Genomic DNA, 17,053 nt, shown 5'->3' with positions numbered 1-17,053 from the left:
GCCCATATTTACCCTTATGATAACATATTCTTTCTCTATTGCCCAATGATTTAACTTTGCAGGGTGGGCCCAGGGCTAATTTGAATCGCTGTTCTAATGTTCTAAAAGTTACACGATTAATTTATTCTTGCATACATAAGTTAGTCTGAATTGTTTCTTCTGTCTTAATGTCTCTTAAACACCCGCAGATATACACACAGGTTTGACAAAGATATTTGGTGTTTTCCTGGTTGCCAGAGACAAAAATGACCAACTGCTTTTGCATGGGACCAGAGAAATGCACTCCTCTCTCTCTATTACAATGCACCCATATACCCTACCTCCTCACTGGGTGACACCTTGCTTCTTGTTTGTGACCCATAACTCTGGGGAGATAACATGCACACACACAGCACCCGCCACCTCTTTGCCCCAGCGACTCCGTTTCTCTGGGCAGCATCTGTGCAGGTGCAGAGAAGGTGCTGTCTGAAGGTCTCCTTGTACCTTAGGGCAATTTCATGTATTTGCAGTTTTGGACAAAGATGCACCCCAGCAATATATGTGCCCCCCAAACAGATTGCCTTGTCTCTGACCCCTAAAATTAACCTTCCCCAAATGGACATGCTGAGAACGGAAGGACTAGTCCTCTCATGAGATAAGAAGAGACTCTCAGTCTAGTGGTACACTCTCAATTCAGCAGCGTCAGCTCTCAGTTACCTTCCCCCTTATGGCAAAGAGGTAAAATGTTAACTTATTTATTCCTATTTACCCAGTGTTTATATGGTACCAGCCATGCGCCAAACACCCTTCATGTATTAACCCATGAAATCCTTATAAATACCTGTGTGTTTGTTACTATTATCATCCCCCATTTAACAGATGGAAACACTGAGGCACAGAGAGGTTAAGTAACTTGCCTAGTCACACAGCTGGCAAATCTGAGGGGCCAGAAGTCAAACCTGGACTGTCTGGGTGCAGTGTCCACGTTGCTCTCTCTGCTGGGTGTCCTGCGAGGATGTGGGCTCCACCACATGGTCATGGGACACCTTAGGGCTATGTCTCTCCTCCCCCCTAAGAGTCAGCACTGCTACCCACAGTCATAAAGTCCTTGTACTTAACCCAGGCTCGTGGTGAAATCCACACATGAAAAACAACTGAGGACGTTGCCTACCTCAAATCCAGAATGCATACGGGACCTTCCCAGATTTACTTTTTAAAAAAAATCAAGTTTGTTATTATGCCAAAGTAGCCGTCTAAGTCTCCTTTGCTCCCTGGTCATCCGCTGGGGTGGACGCTTAGCACCACGACAGTGCCAGCGATAAGACACCCCAGAAGAGACAAAGCGGGGGGTGTGACTTACCGTCAGGAAATCACTAAGTGAGTGGATAGACCAATTGGTCATTGCTGTCGCCTTATTAAAAAGCAAGGGTCGCTTCAAAGCAAGACCTCTTTTCAGTATCCGTGGGGCAAATCCCCTCAGGCCCCGGGGGTTAAAGGCAGCCTTGTTAAGGAGCAAGGACACAGCAGGGCAGAAGTGACAGGCCAAGCGGAGGGAAATCTCAGCGGCTGCTGCTCGGGGTGACTCTCTTTCCGAATCCAATGATCAAGTTTTCTAGCACCGTGGGTTTCCCAGCTGAGTGGTAGCTGGGGGGAGGCAGGGAAGGGGGAAGAGAGACACTGCCTTGGAGGCAAAGCAGAGAGGAACGGACTCGCCAAAGGAAACTGGTTGAAGGAGACAGAAGACAACGTAGTTCTTTCCAGTTTTCTAAATGGTCCTTCTCTGGGCAATCCCAAGGTGCTGCCACATTATTGGAATAACTTATCCAATTCTCTGCTTTGCCAAGGGGAAAAAATGCAACCCTGGATGGAAGCGTTTGGCGAAAGAACACATCCATTGAACTAAGTTTCGATGCTTTTTAAAGGCAAAGCCAATGGGAAATGTCATAAGGAGCAGTGGCTCCGTGCTTGCTCCACAATGGAACAGACACGATCCCCCTTTATTTTTTTTAAAGGGTTTAAAACACTTTTGGTTTTGCAAAACAAAACAAAACAAAACAAAAGACAATCAGAATTTCTTAGGGTAAGGATTTACTTGGTTCAGATATTTTTATGAAGCCTATTCTTTATTGGCAGGCAAAGCACAGATAGAAAAGACCAAGAAGACATCGTGCAAAGAGAAACTGTTTACCTGCATAGAATTCGGGACTGTAGACTGCACCCACAACTGGATTCAATTTCCAGCCTTGAAACAAATACACAAAAACATTAATATCACCTTTAATTCAACAATGAAGTTCACTGCAAGTTAACCGCACATGTAACCGGTTGGTGTCTTTTTAAATTTTAAAATCCAGAGAATATACATAGTTTGGGCATGCATTAAAAATTATTTGAAAACTATACAGTGTATAGGGAAATAGATTGATTCCCTCCTTTGATTTTCTGCCTATACAAGTTAATAGTATGGGAACTACTGACCAGCCACAGGTGAACCTTTTGAAAATAGTGTGGTAATTAAATTTCTCCCATATCAATATTTTCTGGAGCCACTATAATAATTTCAATTCTTTTATTCTTTCCTGGGTCACCACTAAATAATTCAATGCATGTCTCTGTGTGTTAAGTTCACAAAAATTTGAAAGCTCGCAAGAATAGAATTCTTTGCAGCAACATATTCTGATAATTGTCATTCCTAATTATGACCCAGAGACTGTAGAATTCCGAAGTGCTTCCTAAATCCTAAAGAAAATGACATTTATCTGGCAGAGATTAAGTGTGGAATATATTTCAGTGCCTTCAGGAACCATAACCGTTCGTAATCAATGCATGATATCTAAGGTAACTTTCAAATAACCTGTGTATAAGAGGAACAGAATCCTGTAATTTTCCAAAAGCTCTGGAAGGAGTGTTTTCTGTCAAATTAATCCTGGCCCCTCAAAAACTTTTACTCAAGAGAAGAACATGGAAGAATATTTTTAAATCAAGAGGCTGCCCACATTAGACTCACTGGGCACTACTTAGGGAACAATCTCAGAAGAATGGTCGTGTTTTAGGGCCTGGCGATCGTTCCCTGCCCCTGCTGGCCCGTCTTTATGAAACATCCACTCTACAGAGTCCCTGAAAGGCAATGAAGGGCAGGTGTGCGCCTTTTGTGGAAAACCTGTGTCCTTGGGTTGAGGGTCAAACACAGAAGGTCCTTCAGTAAATGGTCCTGAGCAGAGGCGATGGTGAATGTGGGGAGGCGAGGGAAGGTATTTCTGACAAGGAGAACTCTCAGAGCTCTTTCCAGAAGGGAAAGGTGTGACATCTGATGTCTGACCGAAGTGATGTGCCTTTAAGAACGGCTGAGAGGTGACCAAAATCTACTGATCCACTAAGAGGCTCCGCATCTCAATAGATACGTCCCCAGGTGGACCTAAGGACTTTCTAGAACATTCTGAGAAAATGTTTGGTTTCTATAAACTTTCAGTTCCAACTTTAATAAGCTAGCTGGTGCCCAGTCCCCATGCTGTCCTTAGGACAGAGATTCTCAAAGGGTTGTCTTTGAATTATGTGGGAGGTTTATTAATGAGAAATCCCTGGCCATATTTGAGTCCTACAGAAAGCGAAACAAAATTCTGAGACCTGTTGTCCCAATGGCTTCTTAAACGTCATACTGATAACTTCCTCTCTCATATTAATCACATCTTGTTTTACAGGAATTTCTGTAGTGATATAAAAATAAATATTACCCCAAACATTTCAGAATGTGTATTCTATGAATGTGGAAAAAGATTTCAATTTGACCAACTGAAATTCCACTGCTTCTCAAATAGGAAAATGCCCAGTTCATGAGAACCTGGGAACTAAAATCCACATTTCAAGTTATTTGAAATTTTTAAAAAATAGGGCAAACTGATTGAAAATAAAGCTACAGGGTAATCTAAACATATTTGGCATTCTCTTTCTAGTCCTTCATAGAAATCTAGAGTCTGTGAAAGAAATCTATATGGAGCTATAGTGAGTGAATTATTCATTTATTGCCCCTTTCCCCTCTCCTCCCCATCTTACAACCTGTTTCTGCCCCACCCTTTACTGGTAGCGGAGACAGGGTCTTTTTAACACTACTCAAGTAAGGGTTTGTTTCTTGTATACATCCTTAGTAGCTGTCTTATTCTTTTTGCACACAAGGCTGGGACACACCATTCACTGAGTGTGGGCCCATCAATTAATTTTGATGTAACTGTCAGCGATAAGCTATGCCAATGGTCTTTCATTTTCACAAAGAAAGAGATTTTTCAGAGGTATCTAAGATGGCCTAAAAATCATGTTTCTCTCATATGCCTTTATCTTCCTCATTTCCTTGGGCCAAGTAACCTTTTTCCTCTGTCTGTCTGTCAGTCTGTCTAATCTCTCTCTTTCTCATCTATCCACCTAGACTGATCCCTTAGCTCGTGGCAACTTTGACCTGATGTGACTCAGGTCTCCAGGATCTTCCCAGGGGAAGCTACTCAATGCCACTCCCTCCCCATCCCCACCCTCGAGCTATCCCTGATTCAATTCCTGGTTTTGTTTCCTATATAGCTGTTAAAACTACCTGGGTTTATCTTTTTTCTTTCTCTGCTTGTTCTTAATTGTTTTTAAAACCACCTCCTTTGTTAAAATTATTGGTAAAGTGAGCAGGTCTGACATCCGATGTGAATTCCCAGCATCTACAATTGTATTTGGTGAATAGTCGGTGCTCCATAAATACGCAGCTTTGCTCTAAAGGAACCGAAGGAATATAAAGCTTCTCTAATAGACTCATTCCCTTTTGGTTAGGATTCTATCGCCTCCCAACCTCCAGTGACCTGCTTCCTGATATACATCTAATAAAGAAGGACCCCGTTAGAGGTGACAGTCTTCAAGGGAAAGGTAATAAGAATCCAGCCCTTGAAAATCACCTCTGTTCAGACTTACAGAGCTCATGCAGGCTTATGTAAATGTATGCAAATCGCATGCAAATGGCCTCCTAGTCCCTGTGACTCCATCTAGTACCTGGAAGAGACCCTTGGGATAACCCTGCTGGAGACAGGAGCCTGCACTGTCAGGAAGACGGACAAAATGATCCCAGTTTTAATTTCCCAGGCAGTTTGTGTGCATCCCCAGGCCTTACAAATTCACAGATTTTGATCAAGGACATTAAACCGAACAATGAGGCTTACAACAAAAGGGGAACAGCTGATAAAGCCCACCGCCCCCGGCCTCCCAGGGCCCCCCATAAAACAAGGCAGTGGAGCAGACACCAGGCACGCAGGGTCTCTCTCCACAGCAGACACAGGAGCTGTTCAGAGACCCCTCTGTGGCCGGGCCGAAGGGGGTGCATCTAAGTCAGCGCTCCCATCTCAAATTCACCTTCTCAAAGGTCATCTGCCAGCTTTCTGTAAGAACGCCGGCCAACATCCCTGGTGTTAACTACGGCTCTGTTAAGTGTTAAAAGGCAAGTCTGAATGTGCACACACACACATCTGCACAGGCCTTCTCTAGGGCTTTACTGGATTAGATATTAAAAAAGTACACTTAAATACACCACAGGAGTTTCCAAAAGGGTACACCAATGTTTTTTAAAGACATATATTGAGGATACTAGGGGCCTGGTCTGTTAAAATGGGCCATGAGGCAGTGCCCCAAATGAAAAGTTAGTGGCCCAGTGTGTTTTGGTTCACTTAGTATTTTTTTTTGTCACGTATATTTATTGTCAACATTTAGATTTCATAAAAAATACAGGTTTACTGCTTCTCTTGAAACATTAGTAGAAACGGCAACTTTAGATTGATGGAGGTGACCAGAGACAACCCCATTAAACTTCCAGTTAGTTGCACTCACCGCTGCTCCCTATTGTGTACCTGGCTTGGAGGCTCAATGTCAATAATCTTTTATTGTTATCCTATGCTGTTTTTCCTTCCAGAGGAGAAATGTTTTGTTTTCCCCAGTATATAAATGAAAGATAGTCTAGAAAGACTGTGCGTTTCTCAGACCTTCTCTGTTTCCTCATTTATTTTACCTGCCAGTCTCCACAGGCATCTAAATATTTGATCCTTAAACTAGTATGTCTGTCAGAAAATTTAACAAACAAGATGGCTACTTATTATTGAGATTATGTAATTAAATTTTTAGGGCACTCTGTACCCTGACACTGTGTTGAGTCCTTTATCTCCTATAATAGTCACAAAATCCTATGTAGTAAGTCTTATTGTGCCTGCAATTCCCACTTGAGAATACTGGTGTGTGGAGAGTTTAAGCAACCTGCCTGTTGCTCAGTAGCCAGTGAAAGGCAGAGCTGATAGAAAAATCCACCTCTATACAGTCTTGGATCTCTTTGTCCAGTTTTATCTTTCCTAAGATCTCTAAGAAAATAAAAGAGCTCCATTCAACACCCATGCTTCTCCAGTCTCTAGGACATCCTCGAGAATCCGGTTCTCAATGTGTTTTGAAGAGCAAACATTTGATCTCCAATGAGCAGGGTAAACCCCAACTCCTATCTGAGTGTTGGAATCCTCAGGGAAAATCAGCAATGTAGAAGTAGCTCAATTTTCTCTTTGTGGAGCTTTCTGATGGGTAGTTTCCAAATCCTTGTGTGCCATTCTACAGTCCTCTCTTATACCCAAGTTAAAATGTCCTGGCAATAGAATCCACCTCCTCCATGATAGTATTAACTGTGGTCCTCCACAGCACAGCCTCTTAGCCATGTGTCTCATTGCATTTAGGGTCCAATCTTCTTAATCGCTGGAAACTTCGCAGCTACTCAAACTTTTTTTGGCTACATGATTGAAGGAATGCATGACTGTGATGTTGGCATTGGTAGTTATATTTCACCATTTGAAAAATGACCTCAAAATGCGATGACTCTAATAACGTATAATTTTGCTGAAGTGTAAGTTCGATGGTTTGTGAGAATAAATTAGGGTAGTTAATGAATCTCACTGATCACTGAATTTTCTTCTTTCACTGTGACTTCATTGGCCCTGACTTTTCTCCCCCCCCCCCAGTTTTATTGAGGTATAATTGACAACTAAAATTTGTACGTATTTAAGGTGTACAACTTGTTGATTTGATATATGTGTACTTCGCAAATGTGTGTGTCTGCTGATAATATCCCCTCTTACCATAATCACTCTAGTTAAGGATCTAAGAGGATCTCTGTATATTTTCAGTTAAATAGTATTGCAGTTTATCAGAAAAAGTCTTTGTAGTGATAATACTTATGAGCTAAAAATTGGAGAAGCTTTGAGAACTGCTTTCTTCAAATACAAAGCTCTCTGAGAGCCCCAATTATCTTCATGTAACTAAGATTTGCATTTGATTTTTAAAGTTAGTTCTCCTGTGACTGTCCGAATGCCCCTTAGGTACCGTACTCAGTCCATGTGTCAGGCTGAGCCTCTGAGTTGCCCCTTTCAGGCATATGGATGAGAGACCCACGTGACTCATTCCTGGAAACTAAGAATGTGTGGCTACCTGGAATAGGATGCGAGGTGTTTATGCCAACATCTGGCAAAAAGTTAAGGCCCATGTTTAATAACCTTGGTGTTATTGTGGCCGGTTGCTATTTGAGGGCAGTTCTGTAAGGTGATTGGGAGACTAATGCACTCATGCACACATAGCTATGACCAGAAGATCTTGCTACTCCACAACTAAAGAAAATGACTTCACTAATCACTTCATCTTGTCTAGCCTCAGTTTGTGCATCTTTAAAATCGGGATAACTATTTCCCCTTTATAGGGTTTCATGTGGGCCCAGGGTATTTAATATGCTTCACATAACGCCACACAGTTAGCATTCCAGAAATGTTTGCTATTAATGAATGTGCTTTGAGTTGTGTGCAAAATCCCAGTGGTCCAGTTTTCAGCCCCTGGGTATGACATTGATCAATAACTCTTTCTTTAAAATAAATATGCATACATATGGCTTAAGGAATAATATTTAGATTCCCTGCTTCATTTTCTCTCATAAACAGTACTCACGAGCACCTATGCATATGCATGAAACATGCACACACACACATGCTTACTACTTCATCATTTTAAAAACGTGCCCAACAGTCCAGGTGATGTCATCATGTATTAACTCAGGCAGGTTGCAGGGCTCTCATTTTTACAAGTACAAAGGCTTCGTGACCCATAAATCGGAGGTGGCTTCCTTTCAGCACTGGGCACTCAAAATCTGCTGTGGAATTTTTCTATTCCATTTAAGGATAGGTCTTAGGTTGTTGGAGCTGGGAAAATGGGTCAGCAGAATAAATAATTCTTCTGATCTTTCACCTTAGAGCCCTATTATATTGAGATTATATCTCTGTTTAATGGTGCCCCTTTTAAAAATAAGAACAAACTGACTTAGCCAAATTGGCAGCCGCTGGCACAAGGAAGAAGAAAAACAAGAATAAAACTACCACGTGTTAATAACTGTAACAGAAAACAACTTAAATCAATCAGCATGGCAAGTCGGGATAAAAAATAAATCCATTTATGGAATATTATGTAACCACTAAAAAGGATGAATTTGGTCTGTATCCGTCAGCACAGAAAGAACTCCACGTGGATTTATGAAAGCAAATTAAAACCGATCTGTACACCGTGACACCATTTCTTTGAAAAGCATGTGCACAATGCTGTCGGCAGAGGGGGGAGACAGGAGCCACACTGGCAGTGATGTTATTCAAAATATATTTTAGCCCTTTCTTTAACGTTTCTTTATTTCTTTTTTTCAAATGACTCTGCATTCCCAGGTTTTATGTGTAATTAAAACGTTAAAAATGGAAAATTCAATACTTTCCCTTTATGACAGTAATAAAATTATTCTTAAAAACCTATAAAACAAAGAAAAAATATCTTCCAGTCTCACGATTCAATTCAACTGTTAGCATTTTGGCGTAATTCCCATCATAATTTAGTTCAAATCAGTCTATACATATAATTTTTTATTTGAAAAATTTTCATTCATTATGGGGCTCTCTGAGTCTTCACTCTGCTCATTTTAATGGGTATAATATTCCACTAAGCATATAGACTTTAATACCACATTACTTTCTTTATAATACTTGGTACAATTAAGTATGTGATCAGCATATCAGCAGCTTTTCTTCCTATATATCTTAAGAGAGATTTACCCTGAGCAGGATTAAAGAATGAAAAACGTTTGGACATTTTTAATGGCTCTCCGTATACATGTGAGTTCTTGGTGCGGGGAGTGTTGGGACATCTTGGTTAGGAAGGGCTGAAATGCATTGTCCTGAGGGGTGAATGCATGTCCTCAGCTGACCCAAAATGACACCGGGCAGCCCAGAGAGTAAGAACTAGGTGCTCACACATTCTGCTCTCACTCTGGGACTTGCCATGAGGGACCCTCCAGCCCCTCCAAAAGCCTAATGACTCCAAGCTAAGGCTCAGAGCTGGGCCGCATTCCGCGGCCTCACCCAGGAGTGAGCAGTGACCAACGAGGAGGGGATGGTTAAACGAAAGCAAAAGCAAAACCTCCATCCTTCCTCAACTGATCATCATAACAACAAATTAATTTACCCAACTAGCTCCCAAATCCAGATGGGAGCTACCCTGGAGGGCTGGGAGAGGAGCGTGCGCACTTGGCCTGGACACCACCCCCGCCCCGCCCCCGGGGAGAATGACCTTGTTGGTTCGGGGGGTTCCCTGTAGCAGGTCGGCAGGAAGGACACCGTCGCATGCGAAGGCAAGCAGGGCTTGTGGAAACAGATTCCCTGGTTAGATTGCTTAATAGATTCAGAGGTAGGGGTGATTTCTTGTAAAAGGCCAGTGTGTACTCACCATTTGTATAAGGGTTGACGGTCTTTTTATTTGTCATTACACGAGCTGTGGCATTATTTACCTATGTACACAGAGAATTCAAATGAGCACATATTCCGGGGCCAACCTGCCGTTCCATTAGTTGCATGCATTATGACTGTGATTACTTATTAAAAAAAAAAAAAACAACAAAAACAACTAAAATGCATTTTAATTTATAAAAGGCAGTAGGTGCATAACAAAATCATACATTTTTATAATTACATTTACTTCATAACCATTTTAACTTACAAATCATTTCAATAAAGCAATGTCATATCATTTAAAAGTTTAATAAGGAGACAGTAAAAGCAAATTAAAAGGAACTGCATAATTGAAGATTTAAAAGCATGCGTGTACTCCATGGTAACACAGAAACAATATTTTTTTCAACAGAAAATAAAGTTCATATGAAGGGACATGCAGTGGAGTAAAAGAAGGGAGAGACAAGGTACAAGGGAACATAAATGTCAAAGAAAAGGGACAAACAGGTTTCGCCGTGTGCAACACTGAGGAGGAACCATCGGGGGAAAGCAACAACTAGCATTCAACACTTGGAACAAGAGCCTTTGACATCGCAAGAATTAACAAAATCATTCAAGCTTTGAAGTCACAGCTAACGAAAGGATAAAAGAGAGGGTGCATTGTTTAACACAATATGGAGTTAACGATCTGAGTAAGATGTGCACTGGTCATGTCTCAATCCAGTCAGTGCCTCCCAGGCTAGCTTAGAACGTACACTCAGTTACAGGCGTACCAATATCCAAAAAAATAGAGCATCAAAACTTAATACGACAAGTCAAAAGAAGTCACGTGGTAGAGAGATATGTATATAGATATATCAGCACTAAATACGTGTAACGGCAGATGGACTTCACCACTTACCATTCACCACCATCGCCAGCATGGGTTTGTGTACAGTTACCATGGTTACTGAGAGTTTGGTGAGGGGCCTAAGCGTTATCGTCCAGGGGGGAAAATAAAAGGCAAAATATGCAACATCTTACTCCAAAGACTAAAGCATTCGTAACTGGTATTTTTTTTTTCTTTTTTTTTTTTTTAAAGTTTTAACAAATATGACCCTGTGGCCGCGTTGAGGGAGATCCAGTGGTAGAAGGAGGAGATTGTGAGTACCGGAATTTTAGCATTAATTTTTACGGACGGAGAGTGGCCAGATAGTGAACAGGAAATCCTGTTTGCTAATTCACTTTGTTGTCAAGAGAATGCAAAGGTTCGGACTGGCTTCTTAAGAAAAAATGAGAGGTTTAAGGGCAAAACCTCTCATTTTTAAAAAAATAGAACAATTGTTCTTTCGACTGTTACTTCTTTCACAATTTGGCTTAATTTGCACACCACTGTGGATCCCTCGTCAACCCTGCAGTGGAAAGAAAAAGAAAAGAAAGAAAAGAAAAAAAAAAAAGAAACTGCTCTGTATTTTTGTTTTGTTTTGCCAACACTCTCTCCACTGTTTGGAACCTACTGCACCCATTGACTCTAAAACATGGAAAATCAAATAAATAAAATCAAATAAATAAAAACAAAAAACTTTCAGATTAACCTTTTTTTTTTTTTTTTTTTTTTTGGTCTCACGTTTGCCATCCACCTTTCAGCAGTAATAAGAGTAACATAATGAAAATAAAATGAAGAAAAAAAAAAAAAGTAAGGCCAGTTTTCCTTTTTATATATAAATATATATATATAAACAATGAGAAGGGAACAGGGTCACATACAAGACACAATGATGCATCTGAAACAACGAATGAGCGTGAAGCAGACATTTATCAAAAAGATGTAAAGGAAAATATTTTGGACATGCACCTCGATTTTACGGCCCTCTACCACGGTGCCGTGTAATTTCTCCCTCGCCCTGTCCGCATCGGCACTATTTTCGAAAGTTACGAAACCAAATCCCTGCATGCAGGAGGGAGAAGGGAAAACAACATGCAGATTATTATTTCAGTCAACGACCACTGCGTAACGTTCTCTCGCTTTAATTTCTATGTCTTGTCCTGGCTTCCGTTCTGTAACATGCAAATTAGAGAAATTATAAGAGTACTGAGATGTGCAATCAGTAAGCAACAAATGTGAACGAGATATTTTTATTTTTTTCTGTCACCAGTTAGCTGTAACCCCTGGAGAATTCAAAGAATGATACCCAAGATACCTTTCTAAATGTCACTACAGAAGAAAATAAATCGAATGGAAAGAAAACGAGATCAAAATAAATCTACGGTGTCTTCACAGAGAATAAAATGAAATAACGAGGAAAGAAAAAAAAAAAAGGGAACCACTTTCTTGACATGCAAATTAAGAAGAAAAGAAAATAAAACGTGTGCACGGAATTCAACAATGAATGCCAAAATCTTCTAACATTGCCTACAGAGAGTCATGCCGTGTGGTTTTAAGGACATCTCTTCCTCATGCAGTTTTAGGGTTATTCAGATTGATCAATTCTACAGCCTTTACTTCTCAAAAATAAAAATTAGAAGCCTAAAAAAAAAAAGGAAAGACCTTTTTTTATAATAAATCTTAAACTCTCGGAGCTAATCAACAAAATAATCACGTGAAATGAATAAACATAAACATCAATTGATCAGTAATGCAAACAGTTCAAGTAACTTTTTTGTCGTAATACCTCCCCCCTCCCCTCCGATCAAAAATAACATACATGCTTCTAAATTTGTCAACTTCCCAGACTAGGTTATTAACCAAAAAGGGGAATGAGTAAACTTAGGAGAAAGTTCTAACACTTTACCCTGGGATTCATTTGTCATATCAATAGGTAGACAGTAAAGCTGCTTTGTTAATTCTGGGCACTTCTGCTTTTACTGAGAGATGACACATAGACCCTCCACTTGGCCGCTGGCAAACTTCGTGTTAATATCTTAGCCTCAAAAAAACAGCCCCACTAAACGTCACACTGTCAAAAGCCATCGTTTTTTTCCTTCACTGACACTGTCCCTAAGAAGAGTACAGAAACTATGACACATTATTTTTAAAACCCCTAAAAATAAGTGTACGTTTTGTTCAGAAATATACACCAACCTTTTGAAACACTCCCATTGTCAATTTGCCCAGCTCCTTCTGCTTCTCACAGAGTAAACTGGGTGGAAAAATGCCACATGTAGGGATAGCTGAGGTTTGCATAAAGGTAGACGCTGGCTTTAAGCTTGGGTGGTGGGGCAGGAAGATATTCCAGTTTACTAATAAAATAGACAGTAATTATAAGTTGGTTATAAGTCATAACCAACTAAGTGTTAACTCCCACTCACCCACTAGGTCGCTAAAGTGCTCTCCAAAGGTCAGGGTATTTGAGGACTGTGCCCAGTGTTAATATGGGCTCATCTACAGAGGACACCAGCTGTGCATGCATTCGAGCTAGAGTAGGTGACTCTCTGACAGGATTCTATAGTGAAAAAAATAAATTATTTAATTTGGGAGGTTGGGCTGAATTGCCTTTCATTATATTTCCCATGTGGAGGATCTGTGATTAGGATGGGTCTGAAATATTTGTTTAATATAAGATTACATGCTCCATAACAGAAGGGCTCTATTTAGGCGGTATGTCCATGTGCGGTGCTCAAACATACTGGCTAACTGAATAGTTTTGAAATAACAGCTGGTTGAAGAGCAAACAACATAATTTGGGAGGTTTGCCCTCTTAGATGGCTCTGACTCTTGGCCAGTGGGTCCCAAACTTAGTTGCGCATCAGAATGAACTGGGAGCATGTTAAACACTTAGACGTGGAGCCCTGCCACATATCTACCTGATCAGAAGCCCCAAGGGGAGCCCAGAAATCTGTTCAAAAAGGTTCTGTGCGGTCCAGCCATTGGATTCCCACAGCCTCTCACATCACTAAGCACCATCACAAGAAGACTTCAGTTCTTTGTATGAAGTAGAATATTGTATCGCCAGTTTCTACAGAGCAACCTATGGACGGGGGTGAGTTTTTGAGGTGAATATCTATCTGACATGGTTATTTGGATCTTAGATTTAGGAATACAGCCAATATCACGTAGAGATGTTTACCTGTAAGCCAAATTCCCTAGCATCCATAGCCAGGCCATGTATTTAATAAGTAATAAGGGAAGCCAGGATGCCGGCTTTATCAGGGGCAATGCTCTCACTAGGCAAGGAAGGAAAATGCCATAGTCCGAGTCTTATATATAGATGGAGGGTTTGGTGGTATCGTGGGTGCCCATGGGCATTGGCAGTCGTCATCGCCACAGTGCTGGGATGAACACAGCCTGGTGAAACTGAACATTCAACCCACCTGTCCAACATCATCCCAAAGACCTTATTATCGTGAATCTAGTCTGAACCCAAGGCAAACCATCCTGGCCTAAAATCTGCATCATGTATGTCAGGGAGGGGGAAAGGTACAGAAGGAAATATATTCTCAATCCCAAGGAAAGTGTAAAACCTCCAGAGGAAGACTCCATACCATTCTCAAGTCCTTGTTTTGTTTTGAACTAAGGATAATACATTGATTGCTTTTATTTTTATTCTTACTCTCCTTATTTTCTGCTAAACTCCCCCCTCCCCTGAGCTGCTCAGTACCTCTTTCAAGCTGCTGAAATGAGGAGTTGAAACTGTGAAGTTGGATTCAAACAGCTTGCTCCAAAAACAGTCCCCCAAATATCCAAGGGATTCTCGGACCTGTTCCATTGGACCACCATATGTCCCACCCAGACAAGAAGTAAAGAGGTCTCCTGGGTTGTGTGACTGCCCGACTTCTCATCTGGGGAAGCAGACTACAACCAGAGAGACCACCCCTGGCCGTTCTTGGGGACCCTCTCCATCAAGCACAGGTGCCAGGCAATGCTGAAAGCTGGCTCTGAGCTTGTTTCCTTTGACCCGGCTCTTGGTCAGAAGTCTATCTCATGCCCCTTCTTCCCAGGAGCCTCCCCAGCTTCTAACAACACTGGCCTGCCCGCTTGGTGTCTCGGCAGCCTCTCTCTCATCGCAGAACACAGCAGGCTGTCTGCAGAGGCCTGCCTTCACGGTCTGTCTGTCCTGCTATCAGGAATCTGTGAGGATGGCCAGGAAGCAGTCCCGTCTTGCTCACGGCTGACGCACCCGTCTGGTACCTGGACTGTAGCCCACACTTATAGATGTCGATGGAATCAAAGGCCAGACTGTATATTTCCCAGGCATATTAAAAAGTAGCTATATTTGGCCATATGCCCAAATTAAACATTTCAGAGCTAAACAAAATGTTTTTAAATCTCCTAAAAGGAAAACTGAATTGTAGGACCTCTCACCCCTAAATGCTATCTAATTCCTATTTTCAAGTCGGGCATATCTTTCTAAAATGTGGTTTCCTTGTATATGTGCCATCGATACACGAATGCATTATTTATGTTACACATTGCTGAAAATATAGATTCTGCTCGTGTAGGCATAGGTGGATAGGTGTACATGCACACACACTCACACACACAGAACACACAGCCATGCTCACGTAGCACTGAGTGGCTTGCCTTGGGGACTGTCCACAGAGAGAACAGCCAGAAGTCACCTGAAAGGCCCACCCACTTGCTGGCTGCATCTCCAGCATTAAATGATGTGAGGTTATCATAGTGGTTCAGGTTTTTCAGCCATTAAAATGGAAATGTTCCTTTAAATAGGTCCTTTCCTGTAAAGGGTAATGTCAAGTAGGAAAAATATCCCTGTGTGAACGGCTGCCCCCGTTTAGCAGGTCCCAAATGGACTGTCTCCGCGACACTCCTGGCCAGTCGGACCGAAACAGTCAGTCCCAACACCTGCCAGACCAGACCTGTTCCCTGAGAGGGAGCAGCCCAACAGAGAGAGTGAGGCTATTTTTGATGTTTCCAAATTAACAAAAAAGAAAAAAAAAGCAGCTTCACAAAGTCAGTCTCTGGATGAGGCAAACTTAAGTGGTCTTATTCCAAAAGCCCCAGAGGCAGGCTAATCATGGGGATGACGGAAGGAGTCTTAAAAATAGCACCGCCATTGTACTTTCAAAATAGCAAATGATATTCTTCTAATGTCCCAAAACAGCTCTCGAAAGGAATTAAATAGCTTTCTCCAACTGGCAAAAGTTACAAAACAAAATATAAATTAAATCGAACATTTTAAAAAAAACCTTTAAAATAGCGGAGCCACCGAGTCAGGTTAGAAGAACGTTGGCCAACATTTTGGGTCCTCTCCTATAACTCTGCCCAGAGCCCTGCAGGCCTGGGTAGAAGGGATTAGCCTGGGTACAATTTCCCTTTGTGCACTTGGCTTTGCAGGGGAAGAAATGCCTTTCATACGAGGAGCAGAAAGAGAGTGAGCTTCTCTGTCCCCCAGCCTAGAGGTCAGACTGCTGACATATTACAAGAATGACTGTAAAAGATAGGAAATTACAGTGATAAGGTCCCTGAACCAGCAGAACTAGCAGGCCCCGATAGGGACCATAACGGACGGGTTTATTGTACTCATCTGGAATATCACAACATCATTTGGGCCGGAAGAAAACACTGGAAGTTTCTTCCCTCAATGCAATCAGCATTATCCTACTCAGTTAATACTAAATCTACTTAGGAGCGAGGGGTACAGACTGTCCAAGAAATAATAAATTCAAATGTTTGCTTCTTGGGGAAGACGTGGTTACTATACCCAAGAGGCTGGCACTTGCCACCTTAGATAAAACCAGTTGTTCCTAGTAGCCCTTCTGGATGCTGACTTGTCCCAAAACGCCCGTGTAAGGAGCGTAATGGGGCTAAACAGTATCCTCTGTGTCTGGTAAGCACTTTCTCTTAACATCCTCTTTCAGAGTCCGAGGAGGCAGGAAAGGAGCTTAAACCCCCTGACAACCTGGAGGTGTGCTCTGGAAACGGGCACTGTCACCGAGAGTTCCCCATGTGGCTGCTGAGGTCGCTGCGAGGCCTCTTATGGCACCTTCCCCTGTTATCACTCAGCATCCGCTGCTATGCCGAGCGCACCGTTTCCTAAGGGGATCCTGTCGGGGTGCCTGAGTTTCCTGCGGGTGCGGGTGGGGGGAGGACACTTTAGCAGCCGCAGAACACCCGTGGGCAGAGGGGCGCTGGGCGTGCAGAGGAAGCGTTGGCATTTGCCTAGAACAGGAACACACAATGCTCAGAGCTTTCATAATAGGCCTGGAAGGTTTGTTAAAACGCAGCGGGCTGGGCCCCAATTTCAGAGTTTCTGATTCACTAGATCTGGTTGGGACCCTGAGAATTTCATTTCTAATCAGCTCCTAGGTGATGCTGATGCTGCCAGCCTGGGGACCACACT

The 17,053-nt window shown here is 42.0% G+C and overlaps 1 protein-coding gene across 25 annotated transcripts in view; it reads right to left on the bottom strand.

Annotated features, from left to right (window-relative positions):
• Positions 1–17,053, bottom strand: part of RBFOX1 (RNA binding fox-1 homolog 1) — a 1,935,778-nt gene that overhangs the window by 98,091 nt on the left and 1,820,634 nt on the right. For all 25 annotated transcript variants that reach the window (XM_081132161.1, XM_081132157.1, XM_081132151.1 and 22 more), the window contains 3 exons: positions 11,608–11,700; positions 9,772–9,832; positions 2,168–2,221 (listed from right to left, as the gene is read on the bottom strand). In XM_081132161.1, coding sequence (XP_080988287.1) covers positions 2,168–2,221; positions 9,772–9,832; positions 11,608–11,700 — 208 coding nt within the window. The remainder of the gene's footprint in view (positions 1–2,167; positions 2,222–9,771; positions 9,833–11,607; positions 11,701–17,053) is intronic.

The sequence above is a fragment of the Miniopterus schreibersii genome, assembly GCF_964146895.1.
Source record: "Miniopterus schreibersii genome assembly, chromosome: 3".
Classification (NCBI taxonomy): Eukaryota; Metazoa; Chordata; class Mammalia; order Chiroptera; family Miniopteridae; genus Miniopterus; species Miniopterus schreibersii.
This window is presented reverse-complemented; position numbering and strand designations above follow the sequence as displayed.